The 14,898-nt window shown below is 44.9% G+C and overlaps 1 protein-coding gene across 5 annotated transcripts in view; it reads left to right on the top strand.

Moving 5' to 3' along the window:
* Positions 1-267: 267 nt before the first annotated feature.
* ZNF827 (zinc finger protein 827) overlaps positions 268-14,898 on the top strand; it is a 106,462-nt gene continuing 91,831 nt past the window's right edge. For 4 of the 5 annotated variants that reach the window (XR_005826062.1, XR_005826064.1, XR_005826063.1 and 1 more), the window contains exon 1: positions 268-702. Coding sequence is in view for 2 of the 5 variants with exons in the window: in XM_040582223.1 (XP_040438157.1) it covers positions 660-702 (43 nt within the window). In the remaining 3 variants the exon portion in view is untranslated. The remainder of the gene's footprint in view (positions 703-14,898) is intronic. The other variant, XM_040582207.1, reaches the window with a different exon arrangement.

The following is a 14,898-nucleotide window of genomic DNA, read 5'->3' as shown; positions in this document are numbered from 1 at the left end:
AGGAGCGGGTGCAGGACTGGGGCAGCGCATCCTCCGCCCGCACCCCGCCGGCGCGCAGCGGGGGCACCTTCCCCTTTGCTCTGCCCGGCCGCGCGTGTGTGTGTGCGTGTGTGCGCGTGTGCCCGTGCCCGCCCGCCGGGGTGTGTGTGTGTGTGTGTGCCCGTGCCCGTGTCCCTGCCTGCCTCCCGCCGCCTGCCTGCCTGCCGCCCGCGGGCGAGCCGTGAGCGCCGCCGCCGCCGCCCTTTGATCCCGCCGTTAGTGTTAGTTAGGGGCCGGGAGGCGCGCGGGGCGCAGCCCTCGGCACCGCCGCGCCAGCCCTCGCCCCGGCACGGCGCCCGGCGCCCGCCCGCCCGCCGGGAACACATCCCCGGCCGCTGAGGGATACTGCGACCGGGGACAAGCCAGGTGCACGACCGGGTTGGGGGGGGGGGGGAGGGGGGGGGGAGAGAGAGGAAAAAGAAAGAGGGGGAGAGGGAGCCCTTCGCGGTGGCTCCGGGAAAGCCGGCTTCAGCCCCCTTTACCCCGGCGAAGAGGGAAAACCCGCCCCGGTTAGCAGCTCCCCCGGGGGGCCCGGCTTTGTGCCTGTCTGTGCCCCCCCCCTCCCGGTCTTATTTGATCTCCCGTTAAACCAAGGAGGAGAATGTGAAAAAAGGGGGAAAATGCCCAGGAGGAAGCAGGAGCAGCCCAAGCGCCTCTCTTCACGTAAGTGCCCCCTCTTTTTGCCATTTTCTCCTTCCTCCTCTCCCCGTCTCCTTCCCCTCTGCAGCCGCCTCCGTCGTTTCGTGCATTAGTTTAGGGTTACAGAGGTGAAACTGACAAAGACACAGCCTGGGTTATTCCCTTTTAGGTCTGAGCTAAGGCAGCCATGTTGGTGATGAACAGCCTTGTGCCCTTTTAATTTTTCCTCTCTCTCCTTTCCCCCCTTCTTTCTTCGCGTCTCTCGCCCTTTCCTCCCTCTCCCTCCCCTCGCCCGTGATTGTGCATTTGTGTTGGGGGGGCGGTGTGGGGGGGGGGCGGTGTGGGTTTCTCTTTGGGGCCGGAGGGGGGGGTGTCTGTTTTATTGGGGTGGGGAGGGGGGCTAGCACCGGAGGGGAGGGCGGCGAGAGGGGAAGCGGCTGCTGGCGTCTTGTGCGGAACCAGCCGAGAGGTCCGTCCCCGGCTAAAGGTTGCGGCGGGGCTGGGCAGCCCGGGAGCGGGGGGAGGCGGGCAGCAGCCGCGGCGGGGGCCGGCAGCGGCGGGGGCGCCCCACACCGACCCCACGGCCACCCCGCAGGGGGCTGGGGCCGCCGGCGGCGGCGGGGGAGGGGGCGGCGGGGAGGCAGACCGTGGCAGGCGAGGTCCCTGCAGAGCAGGGAGAGGCGGCGGCGGGCTCCGGGCTCCTCCTGGCCGCAGTGAAATGAAGGGTCAGGCGAGCCAGGCGAGACTCGGGCTTCGGCGGCGCTGCCCCAGACGAGAGCAGCAGAGCACAGGGCTAAAGTGCATCCCGATCCTCCGCCTGCGGGCACCCCGTGCGCACACGCACACATCCCCTGACACAGCTCACCCTGCCCTGCTCCTTCACGCTCCCTCCCCCCTCCCTGCCTATTTTCTCCCCTCTTTGCAAAACAGTTAACTTTTCTCCCGCTCGCCCCCCCCCCCCCCCCCCCCTTGTATTAAGTGCTCGGCAGCTATTGAGAGGGAGGCGGAGGGGAGGGGTAGGGACCTAAAAATACCCTGCCCCTGCTTGGCCCCAGGGTTGGTTTAAGGAGAGCGGGGGGTGGATGGAGGGGTCATTTGTCTGTCTCCGGCACATCTGCTCCGAGCGTGCCTGCAGCCCCTCCGCGCTGGGCTCGGGGCAGGGCGAGAGCTGAGCCGCCGGTGCCGGAGCCGTGCTCGGTCACCGGGAGTTCACCAGGGCAGCCCCGGCCTCTGTCCCCGCGGGGGGGGGGGAGGGGGGCACCGCTGCAGGCGGAGCGCAGCCCGGCTGCCCCCCCGCTCCGCTATGCGGGCGAAGGGGCTGAGGCAGCGCTCCCCCCCCGCCCTTCCAGCACCGCCACACGGGCCGGGGATGGGGGGACGGCGCGGGGGGGCGGCACTTGCAGACCCGCAGATATTTCTCTCTCCTTTTCCTTTCCGCCGGAGTCAAGGGCCTGAGTTGCGGTGGGGTTTCTGGGGGTGGGGGTGTGTGTGTGTGTCGATGGTGGGTTTTTTGGTTTGTTTTTTGCCCGCCTCCCCCCCCCGCCCCCTTCCCCGTTCCTTTGCTCTCGCCGTTTGCCCCCGCTCAGCCCTTTCGCAGTCCGCCCGCTAGAGGAGACGAGCCGGCCGCCCCGGCGCTCCTTCCCCGCGCAGGGCGCCGGCCGGGGCGGCTGGCACAGGGGAGGCGGCGGGAGCGCGGCGGCCGCCTCTGCAGCGCCCCGGCCCCGGCGCGGCGGGCGGGGGCAGGGGCCAAGCCCGGGCGCGCAGGGCCTTGCGTGGCCGTGGAGGGGCGCTTCGGGGCGGGAGGGGGGGCGAGCGCCGCCGCCCCGGTTTGGCAGGAGCCCTGCGGGAGCGGGGAGGCGAAAAGGGGCTGGCGGGGCGGGAGGAGGCGGTGGGGCGGGCGCTGCGGCCGGCCCGGCGGCTGACCTTGCCCTCGCCCCCGCCCCGGTGCGGCTGCCCTCCGCCTGCCTCTCGGGCTGACATCAAACCTGGGTTCCATTTTAGCTCGGTCGGGCGTGCCGCTCCGGGCTGGGCTCCGGGGGCTCGGCTCCGGCTCCGGGCTCTCGCCTGCCCCTGCCTCCGGGTTGCGGCCGAGGCTCCCCTCGGCCCCGACCTCCTGACCGCCCGCGCCGGGGGAAGTCACGGCTTCTCCTGGGCCAAGGAACAATTGCCTTCATTGTGCAAATGGAGTTGTGCATGTGCTGGTGGGGGGTGTTGTTTTGGGGTTTTTTGTTTGTTTGGTTTTGGTGGTTTTTTTTTCGTTTGGGTTTTTTTTTTTGGTTTTTTTTTTTTTTTTTTTAATTTTTAAACGCACGGCCTAATTTGCAGTTCTTTTGGATAATTTTTAAGTTCAATTCATGGGATTGTTTTTCCCTGATGTGCAAAACATGCACGTGCTATATGTCCCACACGAATGCTACTTTTTAATGGGATTTGTTTATTTTAATTTCTTGTACAACTAGATTGCACTAGATCAAAAAAGCTATTATTTGACAACAATAATATATTAAATAATTCAGGAAGATTTGCAGGAATAGTGTTCTAGTCTGCAGTCCTGCAGATTCAGAAAATGCCTTGGAATCCATTGTATTCAGTGTACAAACGCTATAAATAGTGATTTGGATTTTTTTTAGTGACATGTTGCTTTAATGGATACTCAGTATCAATTACATTTTTATTCTACGGTTCTTGCTGATTTTAGCAATACGTTTCTTAGAGGCACAGTGTGTGTATTTCTTTTTGTATTAATGATGGCAGAAGAATGTAAAGTGCACCATATACAACTGGGAAGAAGATGGCTAATACTGTATTCACCTTTAACTCTGCCCTGTTGTGGTTATGGTGCTATGCTTTGCCCCTAAGTTACATTACAGGTTGCTGCTGGTGCCTGGATGCTCTCCAGTACACCTAAATGATGTAGCATCTTCCTGAACCACCCTGTGATATTTTGGATTCTGTTGCAATTGTTTGGGAAATAAGTAGCAAGATGTTGATATACAGAATCATTTACCAGTGTTACATTGTAACTGAGCAAACTTAAGTTAGTCTGGCAAGTCCTGTGGAGCCTAGCATAGCTTAGGCAGGAAGCTGTGTTCTCAGGATCACTAGGCCTTAATTAGTTTCTTCTAAATTGTTACATACCCTGAAACACACCTGAAGAACACTGTCATGCTATTTGACGCAACAGTATGCAGCTGCTGCTTGGCATCCTGATTTTATACTTCTGTTTGTTGACTTCATTGGATAAGCCCTAGTGTAAATTTAGAGATCATTTCAGAAGAGAAGACTGTGCCACCAAAATGCATGCTGTGGTGAAGAAGTTATTTGTCCAAGAGTTTGCTAGAGATATATCAGGCTGTTGCAACACTTCAGTTTCAAGGGAGTTGCTAGATACTGATGCTTCAGCGACTGAAGAAAGAAAGGCTTGATATTATTAGATGCAACAATACTGTGTTTTGGTGGCATCTGCTTAAAAGGGCAGAGCTAAGGTTGAGCTTTTAGTCGTTGGAGTTGTTTACAACATAATATGGTTTGGAAGGGTCCTTTGGAGGTCCACTGGCCTGGCCCCCTGCTCAAAACAGGATGAACTTCAGGACTGAGTCAGATGGAAGGGCCCTTGAGACTCCAGCGTTAACATGTATTGTAAATGGAGTTTCTGTGTAAAGAAGTTAGGTTTTGAGAACTGTTTAGCACAGATGTCAGTAGAATGTCTTCTTTCACACTTGGTGAAATACAAGAGAAAGTGCGTTCTTTTAAATTTAAGATACGAGTGAATGAGGAAAGGCCTTCAGGAGTTCCTGGATAGACAGTGGGTAACTCATATCCAGACTAAATACTGTGGCAGTGTAGACTCAGTTTATGATGACAGAGTTAGGTCCATAAGTTAAAAAATTGCCCAGTGCATATGTGACTTATGACTACTTTTGGATGTGACTGACTCGGACAAGTCAATTCATTTTCACTGGAATGTTTAAAGGAATTTTGCTAATTCCTTAGCATGTGTGTGTGTGTTAGGGGTTTTTTCCCCCCTTCCAGCTACTTAAAAATTTCATTTTTTTCCCCTCATCTATTCAGTTATCATCAGAATCTTTAAAAATACATGTATAAATACAGTTTTACTCTGTTTTTCTTCTTGTTGTTGCCTTACTTTCTATCCCACTTCACACTATTATTTTCTTTTCTGAGAATTCCTGAAAGTTTGTTTCCTCTGAACTGCACAAATGTGACTTGGAAGAGTTCAGCCTGAAAAGTAAAGGTTTTGGGGAGTTTTGAGGCATTTAAATAGAAGTTTAAGACTTAGACCACTGCATTGCCTTAAGTGTAGCAATCAATACTCCTTGGGGTTTGATTCTGTCTCAGAGGCTTGTAAGCAATGCAGTTTGTGAATGAATGCCACAATACCATTTATACAAAGCTTGCATTTGTTATAGACTATCAGGCAGAATTAGATGCTACACTGAGAAGTTTGAACTACTACCGCTTTCTGAAGAATGTGTTTAATGCAGGACAAACTGCAGTGTTTTTTTCTGTTGGATTTATTTTGTTAAAGGAGATGCAGAATTGATAGAATATTAGTTTCAATATCAAAAACTAGATATGTGATAATGAGGAGGGCGTAACTTTTCTTGCTTTCATGGTCAGGTATAGGGTTAGAAATTCCAGATATTGTGTTGGCATGTTTAGCTGTTTCTATACAGTAAAAAAACCAAACCACACACCAACAAAAAACCACCACCACAAAAAAAAAAAAAATCACCCTTAAACTTTGTGACTCTTTTTATTATTTTGGGTTTTATTGCTGGATTATATCATCAGAGTGTAAAGAAAATAATGTCAAACAGGTAAATTAACAGTGATTTAGAGCTTCCTTCTTTTTTTATTTTTGCAGCTTGCTTCATTTGATACTTTCTGATAGGAAGACAGGATGTGTTGGATGGTTTTTCCAAAAATTTTCCCAATGTTAGAAAGCCCTTTACTATCATTTGGTATTGAAGAGTTGCCTTCAAGACAAAAGGCTTTTGCCAGGAACAGGAATCTTTCTCTTTTAGTAGAGTTTATTACCTTACTAGCAGACATTGCATGTACAAGGGGAAGCTTTTAACATATTTTCTATTTACTATTTTTAACCTCTTACCACTGCAGGGATCATGATATAGCTCATTGTAGACAAGAGGATCCACGTAGGGAAAATGACTATTCTTAGTATGATTAGGTTAATAATTTCATTGCTATTATCATGGTTGTCCTGGTGGTTCTGTAATGTACTCTCAAATGAACAGCAGCCTTTTGGTGGATGGAGTAACATCCACATTACTCCACCTGAAAACACTGTTCTTATTTTGTCCCTCTCGTGATAGTGAGTCCTCGTAGGCTTTTCAGAGACACCTTCTCCCTTGCTGGGGATTCTCACTGACATGTAAAGTCTCTGTCTCTTTAATATTCCAAACCCCCTTATATAGACTAAGTCACTTGTATAAAATCATTTAATGATCAATGTCTAAAGCTATTCAATGGTGGGCTGAGTCTTAGTGTTGTCTGGTAGTACAAAATATGAATAAATCACAATGGAGTATAAATTGGACTACCGAAGAGTCAGTGTTGTGCTCATTAAGCTATTTAAGTCTTTAGGATCTTATGAATTAGATTTTAGAGGGGGTGGGGGGTACAAAAGAATGTAGAGCAAACCCACAAACTTTTTAGCTGGCCAAACAGGAAAACCTGCAGGTAGAGCAATGGAATGGGTAATGTGAGAACATGCAGACAGAATGCATTTTTACTTTTAAATTTTAAAATGGATGAAGAAAGAGTATGATTTAATCTTTGTAACAGAGTGGTTGTTGTCTTTTTCATATGTAAGAAGGCAGGAGGAGGAGGAATTAAGTTTGGGGAAGAAAAAAAAAGAAAAGCCAGGAGGAGCTGGCTGTTCAAAGTGAAGTATTAGTAATTTCCTATAATTTAATCAGACCAGATCCCAGAGCAAGATAATGAGAGCATGACCTACAAAAGAGGACTTTTTGGAAGTTAAAAGGATTTCTAACATGAAGCTTCACAAGGCATGTGATTTGTCATGAAGCACCATATAGAGAGGACTTTTTTTTTTTTTTCCTCTCAAATTGCTAAGAAATCATAATATAGGCATTAGTTCAGATGGTTAGGGAGAGCTAGTGTGGCTTGTGCCTGGAATCCTGTTACTGTTACAGCTGTTAAAGTACTCCAGAGTCGTGCTTGAAGAGTGTATCTTCTAAAGAATATTTTGTCCTGGTTTGTAGTATACCATTTTTTGTTGGCTAGTTTGCCTGCAGGATGTATGGAGGCTGAAGTATTGTGTGTTTTACAAAAAAATAATATGCAAAAAATCTGGACCACAAAGTAGCTAGCAGTATGTAATAGAATCCAGTTTTCAAGGGGGTTGGGGGAATTCTCTTCCTCTCTCTTTCTGCCCCCCCCAAAGTAAAACTTTATTTTTATTCTACTTAAAAAAAAATATTTTCTATGAAGAATAATAAATTATATGGGCTGATATAGACTTGAAGAATAATAAGTGATATTGGGTTGAATGAAAAAAAACCCCACAACCTTCAGAAAGGTGGATAATATCCCTTTCTCTAAGCATTATTATTTTTTTTAATGTAGGTAAATAATAAAAACTGTGACTTGACCCATACTTCAGTTGAAACGATCAATGCCTCAGGGTGCAGTCAGCATTGGTTCTACACATATACACTGCATTGTGGCTACTTTAATGAAGGATTCAGCAACATGTATCCATAAGCTCACATGAGAGCTTGTCTTTCAGTTTTTCTTTTTTACAGACTAACTTAGGGTCGCAGTTATGGAAGGCTATGGTCCCAAAGACAATTTCTCTTTTCCTCACGCACCTTCAGTAGCGTTTACAGGCTGGTATACTCTTTGGTCTAGACTCCAAATATTTTGACTGTTCAGTCTGAACCTGTTGGCTTAGTAGTTAGTTATTCCTTAAAGTTTCCCCTGCCTTTTAAGGGATTTCCTGCTTGTGGTGTAATTACACTGAGCAGTAGAATCCCAAGTTAAGCCTAACAGTAAGACAAGCCTGTTCCGTTTTGCAAGTGAAGAATTTGCACAGCACCCAAGTTTCATTAATTTGGAATCATGAAAGAGTTACGAGGGACATTTTTTCAGAGGCATGCAGTAAGGAGAGAAAAACTGGACTGCAGAAATAGTCCTTTCCTTCATTCTTTTCAGTCCTTTCCTTCATTCTTTAGGCAGCAGAGATGGAAGCTAGGGGGAAAGAATGACTAGTACTGATGGTACAGTAGACCAAGAGAGAGAAGTTTTTATACAAGACTGATGATTTAGCTGCTGTTTAGAACAAATTGTGTTAAAAATGAAAGGGTTACCAAGTGGTCTTGTAATGAATAGTTTAATCAGCCATTTCAGAAAGTGAAATTAAGTTCCAAACATCTGCACTGTTTGGTTTCTTTTATATGGGACGCTCTCTCACTAGGGTAGAAATAACATTTTTTAAGCAACTCAAAGCAAGCTATTGTCGTCATCCCTTTGAATTCTGCGTGGTCCTACCTCTAGGGATTCCTTTCCTCAAGGAAGGTTTATAGCTCTGCTGGCCCTCATCTGGGGTTTGCTGCTTGGATGTGTTTTTCCTCTGTTGGGGAGCTTTCTATGCAGGTACAAAGAATTCTTCCCTGCATGTTCTTAAGTTTTTTTCTGAAAGATTCTGTAAGGAAGGAGATTTGGCACAAGCTTACTTTAAAATTACAACTTCCTATTTTAAGTGAAAGTTTTGGACGTATCCTGAATCTTGGTGCCTGTTAGAATTTGTAAGATGCTGTATCGGGGCAAAAAGGAGAATTCTGGTAAATTCTTAAAAATAAATGGCAAGTAGCTTTTAGAAAAACACAGTAAAAAAAATCAATGGCTTTAACAAGTATGTATTTAGCTTAATGAGTGATCCCCATGTGTGACTTCATTAATGAACACAGATGCTTTGGAAGATACTTCTAGACTTCACTTTGACTTGTGTAGTAGTACAAATAATTACTTATCTAAAAAAAAAAATAAAAATAAACCACCCTCAAAAGATAAGATAAGAACAGATCTTCAGATAATCATGTAGTGAAAAGTAGGTAAGGAATAGAGGTGGTGGCAGGCAAGCGGATTTAGATAGCAGTTGGTGGTCGTGGCTGTTTGTTTGCTTACTTTCCTGAAGCACAGCCAGAGTCTCTCCCCTTATAGACCACTGTGCCAAATCAAGACCTGGCAACTAATGACTAAGGATACGTTTCTTTATCTGTGTTTGGAGCAGAACTTCCCCTTATCTACCTCTATATTTCTAGCACTTTGAGTCCATGAAGAGCCCTTCTCAGGTACCAGTGTAAGCGTAACAGCCTAGAGCTGCTCTAATTTCTGCTGTCTCTAGGCTCTCACCCTGCTCCTTGTTCTGGAAAGGAAGGGCTGACATAATCCTTTTGTCAATTCTGCATTGCCAAAGGGAGTTCTTTGTACAGCGAATAACTCTGAAGGGAGCTCTTCTGCCCACCTTGAGGTACTTTTACATTGCCCATAAGGTCTAAATAGACTTCACCATAATTGCTTATATTGTCTTCCTGCACAGTGCTGGGCCACATTGAGATAACAAAGCAAGCTCTAAATAAGCTACCTTGTGTACAGGAGGCAGTTATCACAGCAGTCTACCCAGGTTAATTCAGCTATAATACTTGTGGGTATACTCAAACTGGCTCAGATATCACTACATAGCATTGCGTTATTTAGTATAGACATAATCTCATGAGAATCAGAGTTGTTGTCTTTGAAAGCATTTACTGGCCTGCATAAAAAGTGTTGGTAAAGCCCAGAGTTTTCAGCCAGGAAATGCACTTTGGAAAAATAAAATCAAATCCTACTGCCGTTGGCACACTTTGTTTGTTCAGCAGAAAAGCCAGCAATGGACATGAACACAAAACTTCCTCTTAGTGTCTAGCTATTTCTCTGCATCTGGATTTTAGGTGAATTTTTAGGCAGAATGTAGAAATAGGTTGCTGCCATTTATGCTGTGTCTGTGCCCTAAGTAGCCATAGCATTAGTTTCTTGTACCAGGAGCTTGGCACAGAATCCTAAATCTCTTTAAAATAAGATAAGGTTTGAGGAATGTCCACTTTTTATTCAGTACTTGCACATTAATTATATGACCTCTGACTTTCCTCAAGGTTGAAAGCTGAGGCAGTGCCTTAAGCAGTGTGTCTAGGAGAGAGGAGTGCCTGTTCCACATGGAAAGGTCTGCTTCTGTGTGTTCACCGACCACTACGAGTAGCTTCCTAATCCTCTCTCATTTGGCTTTGCTTGTTAACCCCAAGCAATCCTCTCAGGGACAGAGAAAGCTGCTGTCTTTGGTAGCAAACACAGCATGACAAAACAAACACTTCTTGAAGCTTCCCTTAGATGCGTTACTGTAATATCGTCCTTGTGGGAGAAATTAGAAACACAGAGAATATAATTTGCCATGTTTTAATCTGACTTTGGGAGAGGAAAAAAAAACATTATAGGGAACTAGATTCCTGTGACACAGGAAGGAATAATTTCAGTATCTGAAACCTAAACCTTTTGTTTCTGAACCGGTCGGGAAGCTAATGTGCATAAAGCACCTCAGGTGAGTAACAGGGCATGGTAAATCAAGAGCACATTATTTACCAAAAATAGAACAGGAGAAGCTGCATGTAGCAAAAATAAATAGAAAGTAGTAAAAAACAAAGGAGACCTTTGTTAAAGCAGGTATGTTGGTCTGATGTCACTTGCTATGGTTGAATATTGTCCCACATAAGGTTTGTGAGCTCCTCCCTTCACTTTGTGACCCCTTGATAGAGGTTGTAAACACAGTTGGGATAATTAAAGGCACCGTAGCAGCTTGATCTGAGGCTTCCTATGTTTTGTTTATTGCATCCTACAAACTAAGGCAACATAGGAATTTCTGGTTGATTTTGTGGTTTCTTTTGCTTTGTTGATCACTGGAACAACCTTCATAAATGTGTTCTAAAGTGTCAATTCCATATATTTTAAGTCTTTTTCTAAGAGTCAATGTTTTGAGTGGTTAGTGTTGGGTTTTCTCTTTCTGTATGTTAATAAAAGGGAAAGTTCACAGTATTTGCTGTCACTACCTTTCCGACTTCAATATTTAGAATAATTTAAGGTGATTTCACTGAGTTCCACTTGACATTATTTTTAAACCAGGACTTAATGTTTATTGTCAGCAATGGGCCAATTTTCCAGCCATCCTCTGATCTCCCTTGTGCTGCTAGGGTGATGCAAATATTATGGAAGCTGCCTTGGCCTTCCCAGACAGGGATTCTCATTGCATGGGGATTCTAGGAGAGAAATAATACTGTTGTTTAATACATCTTCATATCACTGCAACTTAGAATAGACTCTGCATCAGAAATGGAAAGGGTCAGAGACGAAGCCACAGCTGGAATGCACATGGATCTACTTCTTGCTAGTTAACAGCCATTTCCAGCTGCTATTGATAAGCCAGTCTCCAGGCTGAGTCTACATTAGAAAACACAAGGGAGAACCGGAGCACTGTAAAGGTTCGTGCTGTGTTCTTCCTTTGCCAAGCACTCATATCACACAGGAGAGAACATGTAAACTGAACAGAAGTTCTGGATTATTGAATATGTAGCGGTAGTGATTCGTCTGAGTGAAGTGAACCAAATTGCTTTTGCCAGAATGCCACTGGGGCTATTGGGAAGTTGAGATGTCTTATTTGTGCTCAGAGAAGGAAATAATGAGTTGACCAAAAAAGTCAATGTAAGCATAGGTCAGAATGTACAACAGTACATCATATCATCAAGGCAGGCAAATGAAGCCACTTCTTTGACAGGTTTTCAAACTCTTCCAATGTGTCCTTTATATGAAAAACAGCCAGCCAGCCTCCTGCAGCAATAAAGAGACAGAGACACGGAGGGGGAAGCTGTGTTCTTCCTTCCTTCCTTAGAAGCTAGCTGGGCTAACTTTGTGCTCAGGAGATGAAAACCTCTCTTTGGCAAGCAAGAATTTTTCTTTTACTATTTTACTGGTGCTGTAAGTTATAATTGTTCCTTGGAACAGTTTTTGTGTGCGAGAGTTCTAGATTGCAATGGCAGAGCTATTGAGTTGTATGATATTTGTGGAGGTGTTTGGAGGTTTGGCAGGACAGTTTACAGACATGAAATCTCCAGCTTTTTTGGGTTCTTTTTTCCTGTGGCTCAACAGGAACTTCTCTTCAGAGATTCTTCACACCTGTTGGGAGAGCTTTGCACAGCTTTTTTTCCAGCTTTAATCATTGTGTAGTGCTACTATACTGAAGACTAGTTTTCTTCCTTTTTTTCCAAAACCACTTGTGATATAATCACTGCTTTTATCACTGATAATTCTTCTCTTTTTTCACTCTTTGCCAGTCAATATTTGTGGTAATTTTTCTGACCAGCTGGAGAAAATAATTAGGAAAGGTAGGAAAGTAGAGTAATACCTGTTTTTCATTTTGGTGACATCACTGCTTTATCAGTGTCACTCCCTGAAGACTACTGGCAGTTTCAGAAGTTGATAGAATGAGAAGTTATTTGGAACTGGTTCAAGAGAAGACACAGCATGCCTTTAATCCATTGGAGAGAAGAGGAAAAGTGAAGGTTGCCATTTTATCCTCAACATTGTTGGCCTGGCTTGGGAAATTAGAGCCGGTACATCAGAAATGCCATGTTCTTCTGTAGGATTTCTGGTTACTCTTTCAGCTGAATGTCTCCGGGACTTCTGTTTTCTACAGTAGTGATTAGACATCAGAAAGTGCTCTCAAGGATTAACTTGTGCATGAGGGAAACAAGGAAATATTGTTTCTATCTCCTTTGTTATTTTTGTATAGTGCATAGGAGTACAAGCCAGGAAGTCAGCCTGCTGTCTTAGGCACGTGTGATCCAACAAAAGATAGTTTCGGCCTGAAAAAGAGCCTATATTCTGATTAGATGTCCTGTAGGAAAGATGGACTTGGCAGTTTCTCAGGGAAACCAAGGTAACAGTGGTTGAGGTTGTGCATCTGTAGTGCAGTTGTCCCTTGGAAGAACAGAGGTAAGTGCGGAAAGAGATGGAAAACATGCTTCTTGAAATGACTAGATATGTTCTGGATGTTGCTGTACGTTTTTACAGTGCTGCTGAAACCTTAAGAGCTTTCCTCGAGTACTGATGCTATGCTGGGCTTACATTAGTCTGCCCCTGTACAAACCTTGGTGGGAGTTCTCTGCTTCTCAGTTCCAAAGTTTGACTATACCTTTGAAGAGATACAGGAAACCAGGTCTATTGCACAGTCTTTCGTATTTAATAATTTCTGTGTGTAGAGGAAGAATGATGATACATCATTATCCTTTTGGTTTCAGCTTCTGTGTCATCAGTCAGGTATTTTCTGGAAATCCTTTGCTATTACCAGTGAGAGAAGTATGGAAAGGGAGATCTTACCTGAGATCATGTGCATCGACCATGCCATAGATTTAATGTTCCATTTTGAGCCCAAACCAGCTTGCTGGCAAGGACAATGGCCACTGTGGTTTTCCCATACTCTTTTGGCATCTGTGAGGATTGGACTGTTCTTTAGATTCTCACCAGCAGTACTAAAGCATCTATGCTTTGAAGATGAAGTAAGTAACTGCAGTGCTTCAGTAATATTTGCTTATCTTATCTTATTCTGTATGTTATTTTTTTCTATTTTATAGGAGTTGGGGGAGTGCGTGGCTTGGGGAGGAAGGTGGTTTGGACTTGATAGGAGAAGCTGAGGGTAGACTGGGAACTTCAGGCCCAGCGTATATGCTTGGCCATGCAGGTGGTATCAATGGAGAGAGAGCAGATGCTGTGGCATTCAGGTAGGCTGAGGGAGCACTGAGAGTCATGCATGGAGTAGGAGTAAACATGGAGACAGCATCCTCAAATGGTGACAGCAAGGGAGCTTTATCTTCTGGAGTTATCACTTTGGTGTTTAGAAACCTTTTTTAAATAAGCCTGCTGTAATCTTGTTTATAGTAATTAAGGATTTGCTAGTAATTTAAATAGTTGGTTTTGGCAACATACAGACTGTCTTCTCATAGGTACTGGTAATGTAAGCATGAAAACATTTACACAAGAATAAAAGTCAAGGAAGCAGGTAATTGACTGATTTATCAACCTTAGCAGACAATTTTTTCTGATACATCGTGGTAGCTATAGTAAATTTACTCTGGATTGCTTAAGAGCATGATCCTATACAGTGTGTGCAACACATGAGGGCAACTTCTTGAAATGAATGGATGAAGGAGGAAGTAATCAGCCAATGTGGTTTTGGTGCCTTGGTTAACCTTTTGGTCAATGCTTTGTCCCCTAGGAAAGTTTGGAATTGCCCTGCATAGCGCAGCTCACAGTATAGGTGATTTGTGGCATTTTCCTGGAGCTTTTAGATCAATTGTAGTGTTTCAGGTAATGTAAGAACTTTTTGTAAACTTATGGCTGTTCCCAGGCCATAACGCTAAATCGCAGTTGTGATCAGGGAGTTATTTATTTTAATTGCAAATTGTTTGTATGCAACAATGTAGCATGTTTGAACACTTCTCACTTTAGTCAGCCCCTTTTGCCAGCTGAATTGACACTTGCAACTTCTCATCCGCTTCCTTTCCGAGTGTAAGGGTGACTAAAATCATGTTTCTGTGGTGACCTTGTCAGTTTTAAATGGCTGGCCACACTAAAATGAGTTGTGTGTGTTGAGGGTAAATCAGTGTTACAATAATCTATAGCATAAACAGATCACTTTATTCTTGGCTGCTGTAAATTGTGAGGAACATGTGAGGATTCTTGTGCCTACTTTTTACTGTTGGGATTGTGACTGTGGCTTGCAGTGCATTTTTGGCAATTAAGATGCTTTTTTTTCTCAGTAAAGAATTGAGACAGTTATCACTGCAGCCAGTTCTGGGGAGGTGGCATATCAGGTGCAGGCCTTAATTAGGATGTTAGCTGATGAAGGCACTAAGTATGAGCAGGCAGTTTATAGATGTAGCTCAAAACCAGGGAAAGTAGGTAGGCAAAATAGAGAGTGGACCACCAATTTTATTTGTTACCAAGTTAAATAAAGATTAGAAAGCAAAGCTTTCCTGCATTTTTTTGGCACCTAGATCATACAAAATGTGATATAACAGACTGAACTATTCATGTTTAATGCCTTCAGTTTTGTGATTGAGGCTTCTTTTCTTT

This window comes from Falco naumanni, chromosome 1 (assembly GCF_017639655.2).
Source record: "Falco naumanni isolate bFalNau1 chromosome 1, bFalNau1.pat, whole genome shotgun sequence".
Lineage (NCBI taxonomy): Eukaryota > Metazoa > Chordata > Aves > Falconiformes > Falconidae > Falco > Falco naumanni.
This window is presented reverse-complemented; position numbering and strand designations above follow the sequence as displayed.